Source organism: Trifolium pratense, linkage group LG2, assembly GCF_020283565.1.
Source record: "Trifolium pratense cultivar HEN17-A07 linkage group LG2, ARS_RC_1.1, whole genome shotgun sequence".
Classification (NCBI taxonomy): Eukaryota; Viridiplantae; Streptophyta; class Magnoliopsida; order Fabales; family Fabaceae; genus Trifolium; species Trifolium pratense.
In genome coordinates, this window is record NC_060060.1 from 24160807 (window position 1) to 24179560 (window position 18754).

The following is an 18754-nucleotide window of genomic DNA, read 5'->3' on the forward strand; positions in this document are numbered from 1 at the left end:
TAATCAACAATGGAAAAAGAGATACACGAACAACAGACTAAGAAATCAAATTCAGACAAACTGCCAGGTAAACTTAAAAGGACTTCAGATTCATTGAAGACCTAATCAAAAAACAATGTATACAAAACTAGATAAGTCCAAAAGATGGAAAGAAATCAAATTCATAATAGTTACAAACATACCTTTAAGGGAGAGCAGACTTATTGAAAGTTCAATCAAACCGTTTTATATTTTTGTTACTGAAACTCCATCTCTCCTTTTTATTAATATTTCGCATCTGAAGGAGAATATCAAACACTGAAAATTATAGAGATGACCCAAATATCAAAGCATATCTTTCAGATAAAAATCATTATAAGAAACAATACTGTCAATTCTGTATGACCCAAATATCAAATTTTGTATCCCATGTCATTCTCGGTCGATTCAATTTATCAAATTCCGAACCACATAATCCAAATATAAATTCTGTGTCTAATGTCATTCTCCGTCAATTCAGTAAATCAAATTTAGGACCACATAATCCATCTCCGTCAAATCAGTTTATCAAATTTAGACCACATAATCCAAATATCAAATTTTGTATCCAATGTAATTCGCCGTCAATTCATTTTTCAAATTCTGAACCACATAATTCAAATATCAAATTCCGCATCCATTGTAATTCTCCTTCAATTCCGTTTATCACACTTAGGACCACATAATCTAAATATCAAATTTCGTATCAAATATCATTCGGGCACAATACCATCATCTTTCCAATTTATCAAATTTTTAACCATATAGTTATAAAGCATACCTTTAAGGGACTGCAGACTTATTGAAAGTTCAATCAAAAACTTTTTATATTTCTTTTACTCAAAAGATATCTCTCCTTTTATGAATATTTCACATCTGAAGTAGAATATTGAACACTAAAAAAATAGAGATGAACAATGATCAAATACATTAAATTCAAAAGACAATCATTATAAGAGACGGTACTGTCAATTCAGTATGATCCAAATATCAAATTTTGTATCCATTGTCATTCAATGTCAATTCAGTTTATCAACTTTCAAACCACATGATCTAAATATCAAATTCCGTATCTAATGTCATTCTCCGTCGATTCAGTATATCAAATTTAGGGCCACATAATCCATCTCCGTCAATTCAGTTTACCAAATTTAGACCACACAATCCAAATATCAAATTTCGTATCCAATTAATTCGCCGTCAATTCAGTTTATCAAATTTCGAACCACATAATCCAAATATCAAATTTCGCATCCAATGTCCTTCTCCGTCAATTCAATTAATCAAATTTCAAACCACATAATCGAAATATCAAATTCCGCATCCATTGTCATTCTCCGTCAATTCAGCTTATCAAATTTAGGACCACAAAATCTAAATATCAAATTTCGTACCCAATACCATTCGGGCACAACACCATCATCATCTATCCAGTTTATCGAATTTTGAATCACATAGCCTCAAATATCATATTTCCAACAAGGCACAACACAATCATTTTAATTTATCAAATTAAAACCTCGTACTATGAAATGTCAACAAAATGTCAAATTTCGCATCCAAAATTATTTATCTCAATTTGTCAGCATAGATAAATGTATTTCTATTGTTATTCCATTAAGGGTCGTCATTGAAGGTCCAATTAAAACAGAGTATGTTTGTCAACCAAAGACAAAACTTTATAAATCAAAAAATCTCAAGGACAACGGGTCAAAAGTGGAAAAAATTGTTTAACCTTTATTTTACTCCAACTACATGTCTCTCTTTTATTTGTATTTCCCATTTGAAGGAGAATATATCAAACAACCGAAAAAAAGAGAGTTGAACAATTGATTAAATAAATCAAAGTCAGGCAAGCATCATTCCAAAACACGGTACGGTCAATTCAGTTTATTAAATTTAAAAGCAAACAATGACATTGGAGAAAACAGTTTACAGTTTCTCTAATAGTTTGATTCCTATTCCCATACATACTTTCTCTACTAAAACCTCAACACCATAAGAAGAATCCAATTTTCTAGAACAGTAGATATTGCACAAAACTAAAGCTATATGATGAATAACAAATGGAAAAAGAGAGGAATTAACCAAAATCAAATTCAGAAGAGTTACAAAGGTTACCTTGAGAGACCGCAGTAGATTCGTTGAATGTCGAATCAAGAAACTGTCTATTTCTTTTGTTTGTATTTTATCCGCATGAATTCAAAACACATTTTTAGGGTTTGAAGATTCTTCAAATTGAGATGGAGAAAAAGAAATCTCATTTTAATTTTCTTGCAAACACGAATCCTGAAGTATAAAAGAAAGAAACTAGATGATTACCAAAAGTGCGAGTTTAAGCAGAAATCAAAAACCGCATCCTTCCTGCCGCCAATGGCAATGACTTCGACGAAATCGGATCGATTTAGTTTCTCCGATATCAATTCAACCGTAACCGTTCGACGGAACTTTCTCCGTTTTGAATTGTGATTCCGACGAAAGCCATAACTGCAGCGACGAAGAGAAAGAGAGCATCGGAACTGAATTTTGATTGGAGGTAAAATGGAATAAGGAAGAATTGGAAAGTGGAAGGTTGTGGATTTGGAATGAGAACGGTGGATAGGGATTGAGATGGTGGTGATCGGAGAGAATTCCATCCCTCAAAACCCAAAAACAAAGTCAAGTGTTTCATTCACTTCAAATTCAAATGACAAATGAAACATTAACCTATAATCTAATTTGTAGACAAAAAAAAACTTAACGGTTATTTATAAGTGCCAGCTACACGAGACTATTCTTAAAATACATATTTTTAATGTGTATTTTCAATAATTTTATTTATTTTTCTTTCTTTTTTTTTGGTAAATTAAATTTATTTTATATTTCAGGAATGCTATATGGCACGACAGGCGAGTCGTCAAAAATGCACGATAGATGTGTCATGTGCGCTGGTATGTATACTTATTAATTAATTATTATACTGTTTGTTACTTATACTTTTTTTTTTTACATAAGTTTGTATTACTTGTTTTTTAAAATACTTATTGTATATTTTATACTAATTCACATATTTTGTACTATTTCACGTACGAAAGTAGTATAATGTGTAAATTATAATGGTTTGTTTTAAAGAAGAAGTAAAGGGATTGTCCAAACAAACAAAGAAAGGCAAGGTTTTGAATGATAATTTTATTTTTAGACCATCTTGTTGGTTTATATTTTGATATCCTTGATTGTTTTTATTTTTTATTTTTTTGTACAAATTTGTATTAGATTTTTTATGAATTTATTGTTTTTTTTTTATAAAACAATTATTAGCGGGGAACTCCCGCCAACCTGCGCCATGAAAAGGGGCGGGGGTGAGATTTTCAAACCACCACCACTAGTTAACCCACCTCGCTCCACCCCTTCCTAGACGGGTTAGTAACGGGACGGGTTGGACTGTTTCGCCAGCCTTGCCTTTATGACATCTATTGCCTCTTGGACGCAAAAACAGATACTCCCTCCAGCCTTATTATAAGCAAAAGTTCACTTTTCAGATTCATTGAATAATTGTTCTATCTGGTCTAATATTTTAGACCAGATACATCAATTATTCAAAGAATCTGAAAAGTTCACTTTTGCTTATAATTAATGCTGGAGTAGTATTTTAGAATGGTGCTGTGCAGTATATGTTTTTCAAAAGAATTCCAACTTGATACACCACATAATAATGCCAGAATGGTATGGTAGTACCAATGTACAGATAAGTGACAACAGTATATGCAGGCTTCTGGAATGTTGTTTATACCGAAAATAAGTTGTGAAACACGACTAAAAGTTATTTTATTTCACATTGGATGGTTAGAAAACCCAATAGGAGCAAGTATTTTCAATCCGAATCATGTCTCCTCCTTTCTTTATCTTTTTTGTGTCTCTTCTTGACATCTGAATCACGAGAATGCCGCTTGTCATGCTTCTCTTGCTTTCTTTCCTCATGGGAATGTTTCTTCTCACGCTTTTCACGTTTCTCTTCCTTCCTTTCTTCTCGTCTTCTCTTGCGTCTATTTTCATCCTCAGAATCATCTTCGGTCTTTCTTGGTGATTGATTAGGCATAGATACATTTTCTACCTCAGCTGGTGTCGGTGAGAGCTTTGAGGAACTGGGTTCTTCCCAAGGGCGGATTTCCCTGCATATTGTAGGAAATAAGTAACAAAATTTGGCATAGAATTTCTAGACAATAAACCTGAGATGGCATAATAGTTTTGTTTAGTAAGCAACGCAGACCATACATTCAAGAAAAAAGATTCAAAATTTTCAATAAACAATCAGCATTTAAAAGTGAAATTATCATCTACCGACTACCATTATTTCAAATTGCAATTACCAAAGGAAGATTGACAAACTTGGAGATTGGATCAGTAATGCTAACTGCCTTATTAGATTATTGGCCACAGTTTGTGTTCATATTTTATACACCTCATTGACCCATGTTAAGTAATTTTCACATTCAGTGTTGCACCAGCATAACAAATAAGGGATGTGGTCAGTTACAGCATATAACCTTCCTCTACCAAATAAGAGGTCACAATGTTAAAAAGCAGCTTTCTACCCACCATTTCCCTCTTCCCTCCCTTGAAACCACCAGTATCATGGACATGGTTGGTCAAAATTATGAGTTTATATACTATAAAGATTGAAAAGAAAGACAACAATAAAAAGAAAAGATCCCAAGTCAAATCAAATTTACAATGTTCTATGCCAGTTCAACCAAATAATATTTGTGGTAACTTCATAAGGGGCAACACTTTTTGGTCATATACTAAATAAAGGGCCAGTTTGTGCGCACTCCTTTTACACAAAGGGTTATTTCAATGAAGGGACACGTTTTAACAACCTTGCAATTTTTGGAATAAAATAAAGTGAAAGTATAAAAATAAAAACCTGATTAGGGCTATTTGTACAAGCTAAAAATATCGCTTTTGAAAAAAATCTCTAAGAAACATTTGTGTTGTAAATTTTTTTTAAGCACCAAACAGGGGCTGCATCACCAAGACCACATCCTAATATAGCTTACAAATTACAGGGAGGCTTGCTACTTAGTAGTAGGGAGGAATGACAACGAGTAATTGACCCAATGAATACCCACAAAAATTACTCATGACAAGTAGAGTAATTATCCACTAAATGGGCATGAACATAGATATGTGTAGTGTACCTGCAAAAATTTGATGGGTATGGAGATTGATATGGTACCCTACCCAGATCTACACATTGTCATCCATCCTTATTGACTAGACTGCTTTTTGGACCATCACATATTCAATGATAGGAATCCGAATTCAAAGAAGTGTTGAAACTGTATTTTTTATTCAAAATATAAGTATTATAAAAGGAAACCCTGTCGAGCAGTAACCCCAGACAAAAAGCTACTCTGATTCCTCTACCCAAACCTCTCAGGTTCTGATTGGAACACACTCAATGCTCTCATTTCCATTTTCTCTCCCCTATTTTTGTTGCCTATTGCCAAACTAAATATCTCATAAACAATACTCTCCAAATTTCCCTGCTCGGCCCCTTTATTGGCCTGCTTAAGCCCAAACCAGTATCCTAAGGTCCTAACATTCAACAAATCTGAATTTTGGCAAATCAGACTCAAATCAACATATAGATCTTCTGAAAGATTGGGGACACACCCATGAGAAAAACCTAAATATAAGAAAACACTGTTGAGTGTTGAAGTCATAGGATGTTATAATATAAAGAGGGAAAAGAGAAAATAAAGACAGAATTATAAATATCGTTTGATATGGTTGATTGATTATTATGAATTTTTTTTTTTTTTTGACAAAATTATTATGATTTGTTAGGAAATTAAAAATAAAAAAGACTTAACCACAGCTCATTTTCATTCCGTAATTCTACCAAACACTAACCCTTATTTATATCAATACAAGACTCTAAATACCAATGAAACAGAGAAACATGTTAATCAGGGTAATAACAAAGAAATATGAAAACTATTCTTAAGAGGTAGTCTAAGATACTTTGAAGATAAAAAAAATCCTAATCCCAATCTAAGAGACACTAAGATAATATCAAGATATTAAATGATATTTTTCACATCTTATGACACTCGCCTCAAGCTAAAGAATGACTGGCCTATAGTACCAATATCGTGATCAATGGCAGATGGTGGACGGACTATGGCTGCCACCCAAAAATCCACGAAATAACTGTGGTGTTGCTTTCAATGGCAGAAACATGGGCGATATAACAAGTGTTGCAGCCTATGGAGACTGGCACAAAATCAAGAAGTTGTTCTTAATCCAAACATCAGACTCCCAAAATAATAAAAGAATAATAATCTTATTTTTCCCGTGACACCACATACATGCAAACCAAGAAGTTGTTCTTAATCCAAATATTTTATATGATGTACTAAAAAAATATAAATAACTGAAACAGGAAATAGCAAAAATTATTGAAGAAAATAATCCAATCCATTACTTTTGAAAAATAAAAATGTTTTGTAGTCAATTTACCTGGCAAAACCAACACCTTGAACCCTTGCTGCTTCAGCATGACCTTCACCTAAGTCTTCTGCTGTAGACCCTCTCTTCACTAGTTCTGAAAATTCATGTTTATCTAGACGGTTACCTTGAGGACGGTTAGCACGCTTAGGAGCTAAGCCGAGAGCTTCCCTCATTGCCTGCTCCTCCTCTTCCTTGATTCTTTTTATCTCTTCTTTTGCAGCCTCCATTTCTGCATTTTGGGACTTTTTGTCCCTGGTATACCAAAAAAGGTCTTTCCCTGTTGAAATAGAAGAGAAAACTTAAAGATGTGCCCTTATAAGATGTGAACAGCCAACAACATATGTAAGTGACCTTCTATCCCTTTTTAAGCATCCAAGGAACAGGAAAGAGGGTGGCTAAATTAACTTGTATATGTCTCTTTAACCCACTTGAGCCTTCCTAGCTTCTTATATTTTAGTTCAAGTAAATAAAAAAAATATAGAAGATCTAAACTTACATTGAATGACATTCATCTCTAAACATCATAATCTTTTTTCGGAAACATACCCAACCAACTTGACATACGCTATGCTTTTGTAGTTATGTCTCAAGTTAACAGAAAAATTATTCCATAACCTATACTAAAATACCAAAATAAAGAAAACAAAAGTTGTACAACTGTAGCCTGGGGATAAGATTAGGATATAGGCAGCACTAAGGAGAAACTTAGGTGATGGATTAGAGCACCCATATGAGCTTTGAATTAAAAGGTTGTAATTTAGCTATAGACTCGAGCATAGATTTTATCCATAGCATCAAATTCAAATCATATGTCAAAAATTTAAACAACCTTTTTACTACTATAGTGTGATTTATTATACTAAACCAAAGACTGGCCAATCAAAAACCTAGAACAGGACAAAAAACTTCAAACATTTGAAATGCATGTACAAGACTATAAACAACAGATAGTTTAAATAACTAGGTTGAAGAAAGATAAAATAGTATGAGGAAGTTTTGGTAGTCAGATACAGTAGAAATATATCTTATTTTTTTCCATTTTGTATTAGTACAAACATATACATTGTAAAAGCAAAGGCCTTCAGATTGCATAATATACTTCAAGAGGCTATATGAAAAACAACATTTGAATAACAAAACAAGTGGATAACCTCCGAACGCCACTGACAGTTTAGTTTGACAGCATAGTAAAAATTGAAGAGTGTGATATAAGCTCTTTAAATGAAGGTTAACTGTTCTAGTGCAGAAAACAGAGTTTCATAAAGGGTATCACTTTTTTAATCCTAACATAGTCATTCAGAACATAAAATCACAAAGGATATTGCTAACAAGTAACAAGTTCCTTAAGGGCACCTGTTTTATTAAGGAATCGTGAAATACAAAGTATATTCACTGTAAGGTACAGCACTTGATACACTGAATTTTTAGAAAGCTATTCTTTTTTCGTTTAATACTTCCATTTCTAAATTACTAACAACTAAAGTGTTCTTAAAGTACTCATTGACAATGACAAGGAATCACTGACATTTCAAAACACTAGCCATCTTACATTGGACCCATATCAAACACATTAGTATTCGACACTTGATGAAGACTTCCATATTCGCAGGAAATTTCCTTCAATTTTTTGAACTTCTATACCAACATAGATGGAAAACGCATGCTCACTTCTAAAATACTAATCCTCTCTTTGGGTTCACAATTTGCGTTTGTAGGTTCGTATCCTATCAATGTCCGGTGCCATATCAGCATATCTATGTTGTTTAGATCATTAGCATTTTCCAACAACATATATCAACAAAAGGCAGTAAACCCAAAATGAAACACATTTAGGACAAACATATCCTATCCTCATCCGACTCTGCTATCCAATTTCAGCTAATGTAATCAACTAATGGCTTGTCCTCGCGATAATGCAAATGTATAATAAAACAAATAAAGAATAAATTTACCTTTCTGCCATCTACCAACAGGGGCCTTGATACTATGACCTAAATAATTCTCCCTGTGTTTATCAGCTTTTACATCATCCCAAGTAAACTCTGCACATCAAAAGTAAACTCTGATCCATAAATACAAAAAATAAAAGAATTATTCAAGATTTATTTATACTAAGTAACAATATCATACATAAATAATTCAAAATCATATGGATTAATTTTGTGAACATTAGGGTTGTATGGTGAAATTAAACAAAACCCTAATTAGCAGAAACTATCCATAACATCGAATTGAATAAGAAATTGATAAAATTGGAAACGATTGAATAGTTGGAGAAATTGAAATTGGCGAGAAATGATGAAACTTACGATCTCGACCGCCACGGACGCCACCTCGAGTTGGATGATACATGTTTGTCGATGTTTCCAAATTATTTGATTTTTGGTTTCACTTTTCTTAATCAATAGGACTCTAAAGTTGATGTTTAAGAAAAGTTACAAATCAAGGATCAATGTTGCAATTTATTCCCAAAAAATAGTTGCAAATTCTCCCATCGTCGTTAATATAATAAACTGTTTGGGTCAAGAAAAGTTATTTGAGTCAACAAGATTGATTTATTTAATTTAAAATTATGACTATATATCAAAAAAATGACTATATATCAAAAAAAAAATTATCAATCCTCTGTTTGTTCCGGAGAGAATGGATCAGTAATATAGAATTCAACTACGAGTTAAGTAAAGTTTCATTAATAATTATTTTCATCGGAAATCGAACTCAAATTCTCCCTTTTAGATTATAAATTTAAATTATAAATAAAAGTAAAAATACTCTTTCACAATTCTCTAACGGGCCATAAAATTTTTCACAAATTAGTCTCTCTACTGATAGAAATTGTTCCTAGTATGGAAATTTTAAAAAATTTAAAATTTTATTTTTGTCTAGGTTGAAATGGTTTGTTAGAAAATTGTGAGGACCAATTTTCACTATAAAAAGAATTACGACTTAATTAGTAAAATAGTCTTTTAAAGATATTTTTAGTTTTACATTGGTCTCTTAAAGAAAAAAATGTCTGAATAGATCCTTAAAGAAAAAAAAATGTCTGAATAGGTCCCTTAAAGACATCTTCGTTAATCAGTTTGGTCATTTCCGTCCATTTTTTTTCAAGGACCAAACTAATTAACGGAGATATTTTTAAGGGATCAAACTGATTAACGGAGATGTCTTTAAGGGACCTATTCGGACCTTTTTTTCTTTAAGGACCTATTCAGTCTTTTTTTTTTTAAGTGATCAATGTGAAACCAAAAATGTCTTTAAGGACCATTTTACTAATTAAGCCAAGAATTATTTTAGTGTTAAAAAAGAATTATTAATTTTTATACCTCAATATCATTATTTTTTATTTTCTTTAATATTTGAAAATTGAAATCATTTTACAATGATACTTGGGTTTATTTGGTTTAGGGTTATGCGTCTCGTTGGCACGTATAGACAATATTAGCCTTGAGCATCGACGATATTCTTCCATGAATTTACGTCAGTTATTAGCCTTGAAAATTGATGATTTCTCTCCCGACCCCCGCCTTTCTTTTATACCCCAAAAATCTCATTTTGCCTCTTGCGGGGTTGGGAATAAATTGGAGCACAAAATTTCTTCACCATGAATTGAATTTATGGAAGCAATTCATGATTTCTTCACCATGAATTGAATTCATGGAAGTTCATGATTTTTCTAATATGGCAAAAATTTTATTAGAAACTAGTACAAGGAGTACTATATAGGTCATTACAAGGAGGCAAGGTCATATACAAAGAGGAAAGCGCAGCAAGGAAGAAAACTAGTTCAATTCATGGTGAAGAAATCATGAACTAGTTCAATTCATGGTGTTTGCAGGGGTGTGGTGATTTTTCAAACACAGCAGCAGGCCAAAACAGCAGCAGGCCCTAACAGGAATTCGGTTTGTATAAACCGAATTGCTTAAACGTAAAATTACTTCAGTTCGTACAAACCGAAGTACCCCAAGAGCAAAAACGGAAACTCAGAGGTAGAAAAGAAAGGCGGGAGGTCGGGAGAGAAAACATCTTGAAAATTTGCTACACAGTTGAGCCTTATTGTTCCATGTCATATTACTAGTCTGGGTGCCCGTGCGATGCACAGTGCTTCCAAGAATTATTTGTTTGTTTTAATTATCATAATATTGATATTAAGTTTTCAGTGTCGTTGATAATAATTAATCCACGTCGGAGAGTACACACAGTGGGTTCTTTATCCCAACCGAATTTTTTCATATGTATTAGTTAGGAATCGAACCTCTAACCACATGCTTAAGAGATCAAGACTCTTAACACTTGAATCAATTTGTTGTTGGCCGGTTCAAGTAAAAAAAAATTATTTTTTTTGGTTAGGTAGCCTACTGGCTTGAACTTTCACCTTTAAAGATGGATAAGTAGAGTGTCCGGGGTTCGAACCCCGGCTCCTACATATAAAATGTTGATATCCCTATCAATTGAGTTAAACTCACATGAACTGTTCAAATAAATTCTATTACACAAACGTTTTAAACAAACCAACGCGTGCAACCCTGTGAAATTTCAACATTCTTCACTAACTTTGTAGCTAAACAAAATGTGCCAATCATCTTCGATTTGGTTCTCACAAAACACACAATTTGCTGGACAAGGTACTCGACGTTCCTGAAGTTTGTGGCCGGTAGGTAGACCATTTCGACAGATCCCCACCACCTGAGATTACAAATTTTGGGAGGGACTTTCGCACACCCCTATCTCACTGAGTAAATTTAATCACGCTCTTCATTCCAAATCATTTCATCATGTTGTTCCTGATTTATAAGAGGAACTGGTATAGTTGCATTAGCCATGGTGTTGTAGAACAGCATATTAATCTTTCCTATATCCCACATACTCCTTCCTTCCATCATTAAATCACTTACAACCATGTGAGTGAACCCAAGTAGTAGCAGCCTGCACCCTTGAATTAAAATATGACGAGATGACCAAATGCTACGTCATGCATAACTAGCATTATGACCAAACTTAGAATAAAAAAAGGTCAAATGGGGAAAATACCTTGCCTTGAGTAATCTTGCCACTAAACTCTCTTTAAAGAACCAAATTTGGTTCTTCATTATATGCCACCATAACCTTGCTTGGCTAACCTAGCTAGGTTTGAACATCTTCCTGTCACGAAAGTCCAACCCTCCATTGGATTTTGAACAAGAAATCCATTCCCAACCCAACCACCGGATCCCCTTATTCTGATATTCTCCTCCCCACCAAAATGTGTTTAGAATTCTTTCTATATCCTCAATAACAGATAGTAGGGTTTTATTCTACTGCAATATGATTGTCACTTGTTGAGGTTAATAAACATATTGCATTTGTAAGTTGAGATTGTTTTGATGCTGTAATCTCGTAACAGTTCTGCTTATGGTGCCATTTTTCTTTGTACAGTTTAGTGCCTCAATACTTCTTGTATTTGAGCACTGTTATGATCACTTGGCCCTCTTTGGATGCATTACTAACATTGTTTCTAAAGTGGTTAACCTTTTATTAAAAAATATATATTATTTTTAAATAAGTTGTAACAAGTGGTTAACCTTTTATTAAAAAATATTATTATTTTTAAATAAGTTGTAACAAGTGGTCATAAGTAATAGTATTGACCTACGTTTTTAAGATGAATAAGTGGAGTGTATGGGATTGGAACTCCAACCTCTGCATATATAATGCGTTGTTCCTACCAGCTGAGTTAAACTCATAGGACGAGTCAAACAATATCATTAATGGAACTAACTTCACCAACAGAAACTAAATTCTATTTTATTAGCTTGGTTAATTTTAGGTACTAAAATGACAATGATTTACACAAACTATTAAAGCACCAAAATGGTGATTTAGTCTATACATATTCTTTTATGTTGTGCCCAAAGAAAACTAGCCAATACTTATTGAATGAACTATTAAGGTAAGAAAAATTAGTACCTAATAAAATGTAAATGAAGGGGCATGTTTTGCAAGCCTATAACAAATATTTCTTCTTTTTTTTTTTTACACTTTTTTATACTACCTACAAAATTCTTGTATGAAAGGTGCAAAGAAATAGAGTTTGGGATTGCTCCTCATAAACTCATGCTACTTGACTAGTATTGTGATGACCTAGCAAGTCATCACAATTTGTTTCTTCCTCACACAGACACTCATAAGGGTTGGCATAGAAATAGTCCTCCTCCTTCGGTCTGTCCGTTATAACTTTTCGCCGAGTTGGCTGTACAATTCTCGTTTCATGAACCTGTTTTACAGCATCTGCAAACTCGTTCCATTTTAGTGTTCCATTCTGATGCATGTCAACCAATTCCACAAGCTTTTTTCGATCCAGCAAGATCGTTTTTCTAAAATTTGCATGCCTGCAAACAAACAGATTGCTTAAAAATTTAAGAGAAACACTGTTATTGCGCAAATTTCACTTTAGTCCCTCTAAATTTGTTCAATAATAATGTATTGAAAATAATGTTAGGAACATTTCTCAAAGTCTAATTGCAGCCTGCTAGGGTAAAGACTTGGATATGATTTGGTAGCCCGATCTCAAATCGAAGGTGTAAATTATTTAGAGATGATTTTTTAAGGTGTAATGTGAGCTGACCGATCTCAAATCAATGGCCCAATTAATTACTTCATGTAAATGTGTGTATTTATTAATGCAGGGAGTTAAGATCCTTAGGGTAAAAATACATACCTGCGATGGCCTTCCACGAGTCTTGCCATGTTCCCATCATAGGTAGGGATAAAGGTGTTACTGGCAACTGAAACCATAAAATCCAAGGCTGCCATCTGAGATGAATGGTTCTGGAAATGCTGCAAATCATCACGTTCCAGCAATGTTTCCTTTTTAACCTGAATTTGCAAACGCGGAAAGTCAGATGTGGCCGTTCAGAATAATTTTAAAGAGCAAGAAATGAGGAACAAGGAAAAAAAATGCATCATTAAGATCCGGTCCAATCGTTAATAAGACAAAGAACATTTTTCAACCATGGTGCGATGATCCACACACGATAAACAGAAAATTGGACGGGGTTAAATTGTTGACAAACTCACAATTTGCGGAAACACTGCTCTGAGTTGTGCAAGTCTACGTTCACCGCCATAAATCTCACCAGCTGCAATATAGATCTGTGTCTCCCTACCAAAACCTAAGGCTCGAAGAACTAAGGCTGCCTCCTCTGGTGTCAAAGGACATAGACCCTGTGATCTTCTCTCTTCAGAAATTATCTCCTTTTCTCTCCACCAAGGGAATGCATACCTGAATTACACCAAGTGGAATCAACATTTTATGTCATTAGATATCTCATTTTTATAAGGGTATCACAGAATCTTAGATAAAACAGAAACGTTTCCTAAAAGTAAAAGGTCCTCTGATATTGAAAAAATACTTTAAAAGTCATGAGGAACATATCCTGTTATTCAGTAACCGGAGAGGATCAAAATCCCTTTTAACCACTATTTGTGACAGAAGCAAGAATGAATACAGAGCAAAACAAGAAACATAATAAAAAGACCTCATATTTTTTAGCTCCTCGGCTTCTTTATCTGTGCAACCCTGAGTACAACCTGAGAAAGCCAACATATCCATCTCGTATCTAAGATGCAGTGCCACAAAAGGTCCCTTCTCACGAAGCATCTGAATCAATTTGCGCCCCAAATTCTCAATTTGTGGAGTGAATTTAATAGCCTGGTAATTGACACGACACCTGAGCTTCTGTAGATCAAGTGGGAGACCGTTATTTGCTAGACGTGTATCAGTTTTATTGAAGTGTAACACCTTATGCTTTCCAAAAAGTGGCAGAATCTGCAGTTTGGAGTCAGATAGCATTGGATTAAACAAAATGTTTATACTTCAAAGTTAGAGAAAATCGTTATATTTTTCATACTTCAATACACATACACTCATTAAGTGCTACTTTTTGGAACCTATGTTGACTATGCTACACCAGAAGCAACTCATTTTAGTTACTAAAAATCCAATACTAGTAGTCACTCACCGTAACTTGAAATCTCTTCATGTGACTGATTCATAATAGTAGACTAGTCACAATAATATAATTCCAAAGTCACAATAAATTTGGAAATGACATAATTACTGACACACAAATTGTTACTCATGTACAATCATAAAAATTAAGAATAACTCCTAGAAATTCTCTGAAAACAGTGTTATCAATAGCAGAATGTGGAAAATAGAGGAATGCCAAAAATTAAATCAGCTATGTGAAATAGTAGATAGTGTTGCGGGAAAATAGCAGAAACCGCATAGCGATTGAAGTCAATTGCATAAGAAAAGCATGCGGCATACAAATAAAAAGGGAATGGAGGCAGAACACAGCTTATATATTGAAATTTTTACATATATGGTGAATATATGAGCAATACAGAGTCTTCTGTTCTCTATTTGGAAAATAGGTCAGCACACACGCATATTCTTCAAAAAAATCCTATAATTCTCCATTTTACACTATTGGCATTACATCAATTATGCTATAGCATTGTAGCACCGCTATCGCTTCTATTTGACAACAGTGCTGAAAAGCACTGAGAAAGAAGCAACTTAGAGGAAACCACCCTTTATAAGCAATCTATAAGCAAGATATAATGTGACCGTCTCTAAGACTGGCATGTTAAGAAGTACAATCATGCACAATAAATCATTTTTGGCTATATTCTCGAATGCAACTCATAAAGAAACACACCTGCTCCAAGTAATATTTTTCATTTGACCAGCTAACAGGAGGCATCTCTAGCGAAGAATATCCATATTTACTACTAAACCTTTTAGGAACTCTTTTCACTATTCGAACTTGATCTCGTAAAGAATCAATGAAATGCTTCACATCAAAAATATCCTCGAAATTACTGCAAAATGAAAAGCACAACACTTTAAAATGACAAGACGATTAAATTAGAGAATACTAACAAAACAAATCAGACCAAAAAGTATTTACCTCGGGTCTGCCCAAAATGATGTCTTATCAAGCTCTGGCACGACCAATGTGAGATTCAAAAATCGAGCAACTGTCACCATGTCACATATCTGAAATACCATACCTCAAAATGAGTATTTAAGCTTATGATATGTTATCAACAAAAAAAAAAGAACAAAAAAAGCTTATTATATGATACAGATAGTGAAATGTTAGAATACGGAGTACATACCGCAGCACGCATTTGGTTCAAGCCACCATTGCAAGAAACTCTTAGAAAACCATTACTTGTATAATTTCCTGTAATTTGTTTGGTCAAAAAGCTTTAGTATTTACCAAAATGAGTGAGAAAATAAGTATTGCTGCATATCTATCCATCTGACCATATATCGATACATATTTCTTTACATAATCGCAACTCATTTTTAGCAGGAAATCCACAAAATTAATACTAATGTTCTCATCATATGTGTACCTCATTAAAAATGGTTTATCCAGAGATCCCTTTTATTGAACATTGATTTAAAACTAAATAAATGATAGAGACTTATTTCACTAAATCTTATTTATAACCATATCCATGATTATTTAATTATAAAATGACGGTTATCTATAAATGTAACACCCTAGAATCAACATTTCTAATTATAATAATCCCTGTACTGTTTGAAAAACCAGTAATGAACATCGGTTAACGTCTTAACGATCATTGTTCATCAATGCATATATCACTCATGATCCCTAAAGATTCCACAATCCACAATTCGACATTAAAACAAGCACATAACCAGAAGAAAAAAATTCTAACAAAATTTACCAAAACAAATACAGTTTGCATCTGCATTCATTGAATCACAACCATAACAATCTAATACCAAATATAAGTCACATAACACAAGATCAACAATACACATAAACTTCACTGCTCAAAGATAGCATTACAGAATCAAATCAATAATTTGAACAAAAAATACAAAAAACATATCTGATACATACAAGAATTTGAGTCAAGAAACTAACTTGGAGGAAGAAAAACAGTAGGAGGCAACTGATCAACATCACCATAATCCAATTGTTTAGGAAGTTGAATTTGAGCAATGTTATATATACCACTAGTAATCCCAGAAAACAAATGTGAATGCCATAGTTCACTCACTGTCACTAACTGAACAAAACAAATCCAAAGCACAATGCTTGAACACAAACGAACAAACCAAAACCTCAAACGTATACCCTCTGATCTAACCTCCATTTCTTATCCTCATTGCCTCTTCATTGAAAACCTTAAAACCTTCACACAAACAAACAACACCAAATCAGTATCACAAAATCTAAAAATCTCATTTTTACACATTACATTGTAAAATTCAGAACCCTACCTCTGACACAAACAATGCAAATTTGAAGAAATTGAAACCAACCCAGAATCTAATTTGTAGCAAATAATTGTGGGCAATGCTCAAAATCAGATTTTTCTTTTGGTTTACTCAACAGAATTTGAAGTTGTTCAAGAATAGAAAGAAAAAGAAAAAAGAAAAAAGAAAGAAAGAAAAGAATGTGATTAAAGAGAAAGATGAGAAGAGCAAGAAGCAGCAAAGATCCAAGAGTAAATCTGAAACATCAAACAAAATGACACATGGGTTGTGAATTATTGATCTTTTTTGGTTTTCTTTTTCCGGGAAAATTTTGTTTCTTTTTCTTCTCTTTTCCCTCTTCGATTGGAAAATTCTATCTCTTTTTTTCCTTTTCTTTTCAGTGAAGGAAAAATGAAATATTCGGTTTTTTCTGTCTTGGATTTTGATATGATTAGGACAGTTAGTTACCTACCTTTGTTTAAGAAAAGGATAAATTAATTAATACTAAAAATAAGCGAATATTATAAAAGTGGAAATAAAAAAATAATACAGTTTGTGATGGTTTTTTATGTTTTTTTGACTAATGACAATTTCTTATGATTATATACTGTATAAATTTACTACAAATAAAATACAAGTCAAATTTCATAAGAAAAAAAAAATCAATCAAAGAAAAGTATATATAAAATGGATATATAAATATGTTTTGCAGATACGTTCAATTGAATGATGACATGTGAATATTTGAGGATATATTTTAGGAACAAACTTATAAAAATAACACGATATGATTTTTATTTTTTTAATGCAACGATATGATTTATTAGATTCATCTTTATCTCAATTTTTTTTTTGAACAAACCAAAATGATATATATATATATATATATATATATGGGTTTTGCTATAACACACCCATTCATTTTCATGAAGGTGTGTTATAGCATGGTACACCTTTTCAATTAGACTCTAAAAGTCCCTATTCTCACTTTAAAATTAGTGAAAACAAAAGGGCATGATTGTAAATTGCATTTAATCAATAAAAAAAACCCATAAATCTCTTATTTTCTTCCCGCTTCTTCTCACCAAAATTCCCTCCAACACTGTACAACTTCCTAAACTAGCTCTATTTTCCCCTTTCTCTCTGCCAACGTGAATGGACTTTCTCTATTCCCTCCACACTCTTCATCTTTGACTTGCTTGATGTGTAAAATGCAATGAAGCTATCTTATTCAAAAGGTATTTTTTTTTATCTCCTTTTTATTTATAATTTCATTTTAATCTCTGTTTTTATTCCAATATTCCTCTTTTTATTTATCCATGAATACATATTTTCATGAATGGGTACATATTTCATAGCTATCTTCCAAGTTCCAATTTCTTCATGAATGGGTACATATTTTCATTCAAATTCCAAATTTATTTTTATTTTTTAATAACGAAATTTATTTTCTAAATATGGAAGATTTAGAGGTCAGTATGATATCTGAAGAAACAAATCGTGTTAGTGATTGGCACTTGGAGCTTCTTAACGATTATGCTTCTATAGTTGAAGATGATGAGTATTTACTTCAAGACCCTCAACATGAACCCTTGACTTGGAGTGTTTTTTCTCATCGTGAATGTTGGGCCGTAGCTTATTTGAAAGACTTTTTTTTTGCCGGGATGACGACAACAGGACGCTCAGAATCAATAAACTCGTATATTAAAAGATTCTTAGATGCAAAAACAAGTTTGACAGATTTTGTAAATCAAGTATGAACTTATCTTATAACTTTTAATCAACTTATAATTTTTAAATTAGCTTGTATTTTGTTAATCAATTTTTTGTATGTGTAGGTTGGTGTTGCAGTCAAAATTAGAAATCAAGCTGGAGAAGAGGCAAGAATGCGTCAAAAGTATCACAATCTTGAAATTAGAACATGCTTTCCTATTGAGGAACATGCTGCATCTA

General features: G+C 32.9%; 2 protein-coding genes across 2 annotated transcripts; both read right to left on the reverse strand.

The window, feature by feature from the left end:
- Positions 1 to 3669: 3669 nt before the first annotated feature.
- Positions 3670 to 9060, reverse strand: LOC123905059 (multiple myeloma tumor-associated protein 2 homolog). The gene is made up of 4 exons (XM_045954677.1): positions 8823 to 9060; positions 8466 to 8555; positions 6523 to 6790; positions 3670 to 4166 (listed from the first exon to the last, which is right to left on the reverse strand). Exons 1-4 carry the CDS (start codon positions 8863 to 8865, stop codon positions 3869 to 3871), a joined length of 699 nt encoding a protein of 232 aa, XP_045810633.1. The 5' UTR covers positions 8866 to 9060; the 3' UTR covers positions 3670 to 3868.
- Positions 9061 to 12281: 3221 nt separating this feature from the next.
- On the reverse strand, positions 12282 to 17226 carry LOC123905060 (rhamnogalacturonan I rhamnosyltransferase 1-like). The gene is made up of 9 exons (XM_045954678.1): positions 16826 to 17226; positions 16467 to 16737; positions 15679 to 15746; positions 15468 to 15556; positions 15216 to 15378; positions 14028 to 14317; positions 13567 to 13771; positions 13208 to 13365; positions 12282 to 12878 (listed from the first exon to the last, which is right to left on the reverse strand). Exons 2-9 carry the CDS (start codon positions 16696 to 16698, stop codon positions 12602 to 12604), a joined length of 1482 nt encoding a protein of 493 aa, XP_045810634.1. The 5' UTR covers positions 16699 to 16737; positions 16826 to 17226; the 3' UTR covers positions 12282 to 12601.
- Positions 17227 to 18754: the final 1528 nt, after the last annotated feature.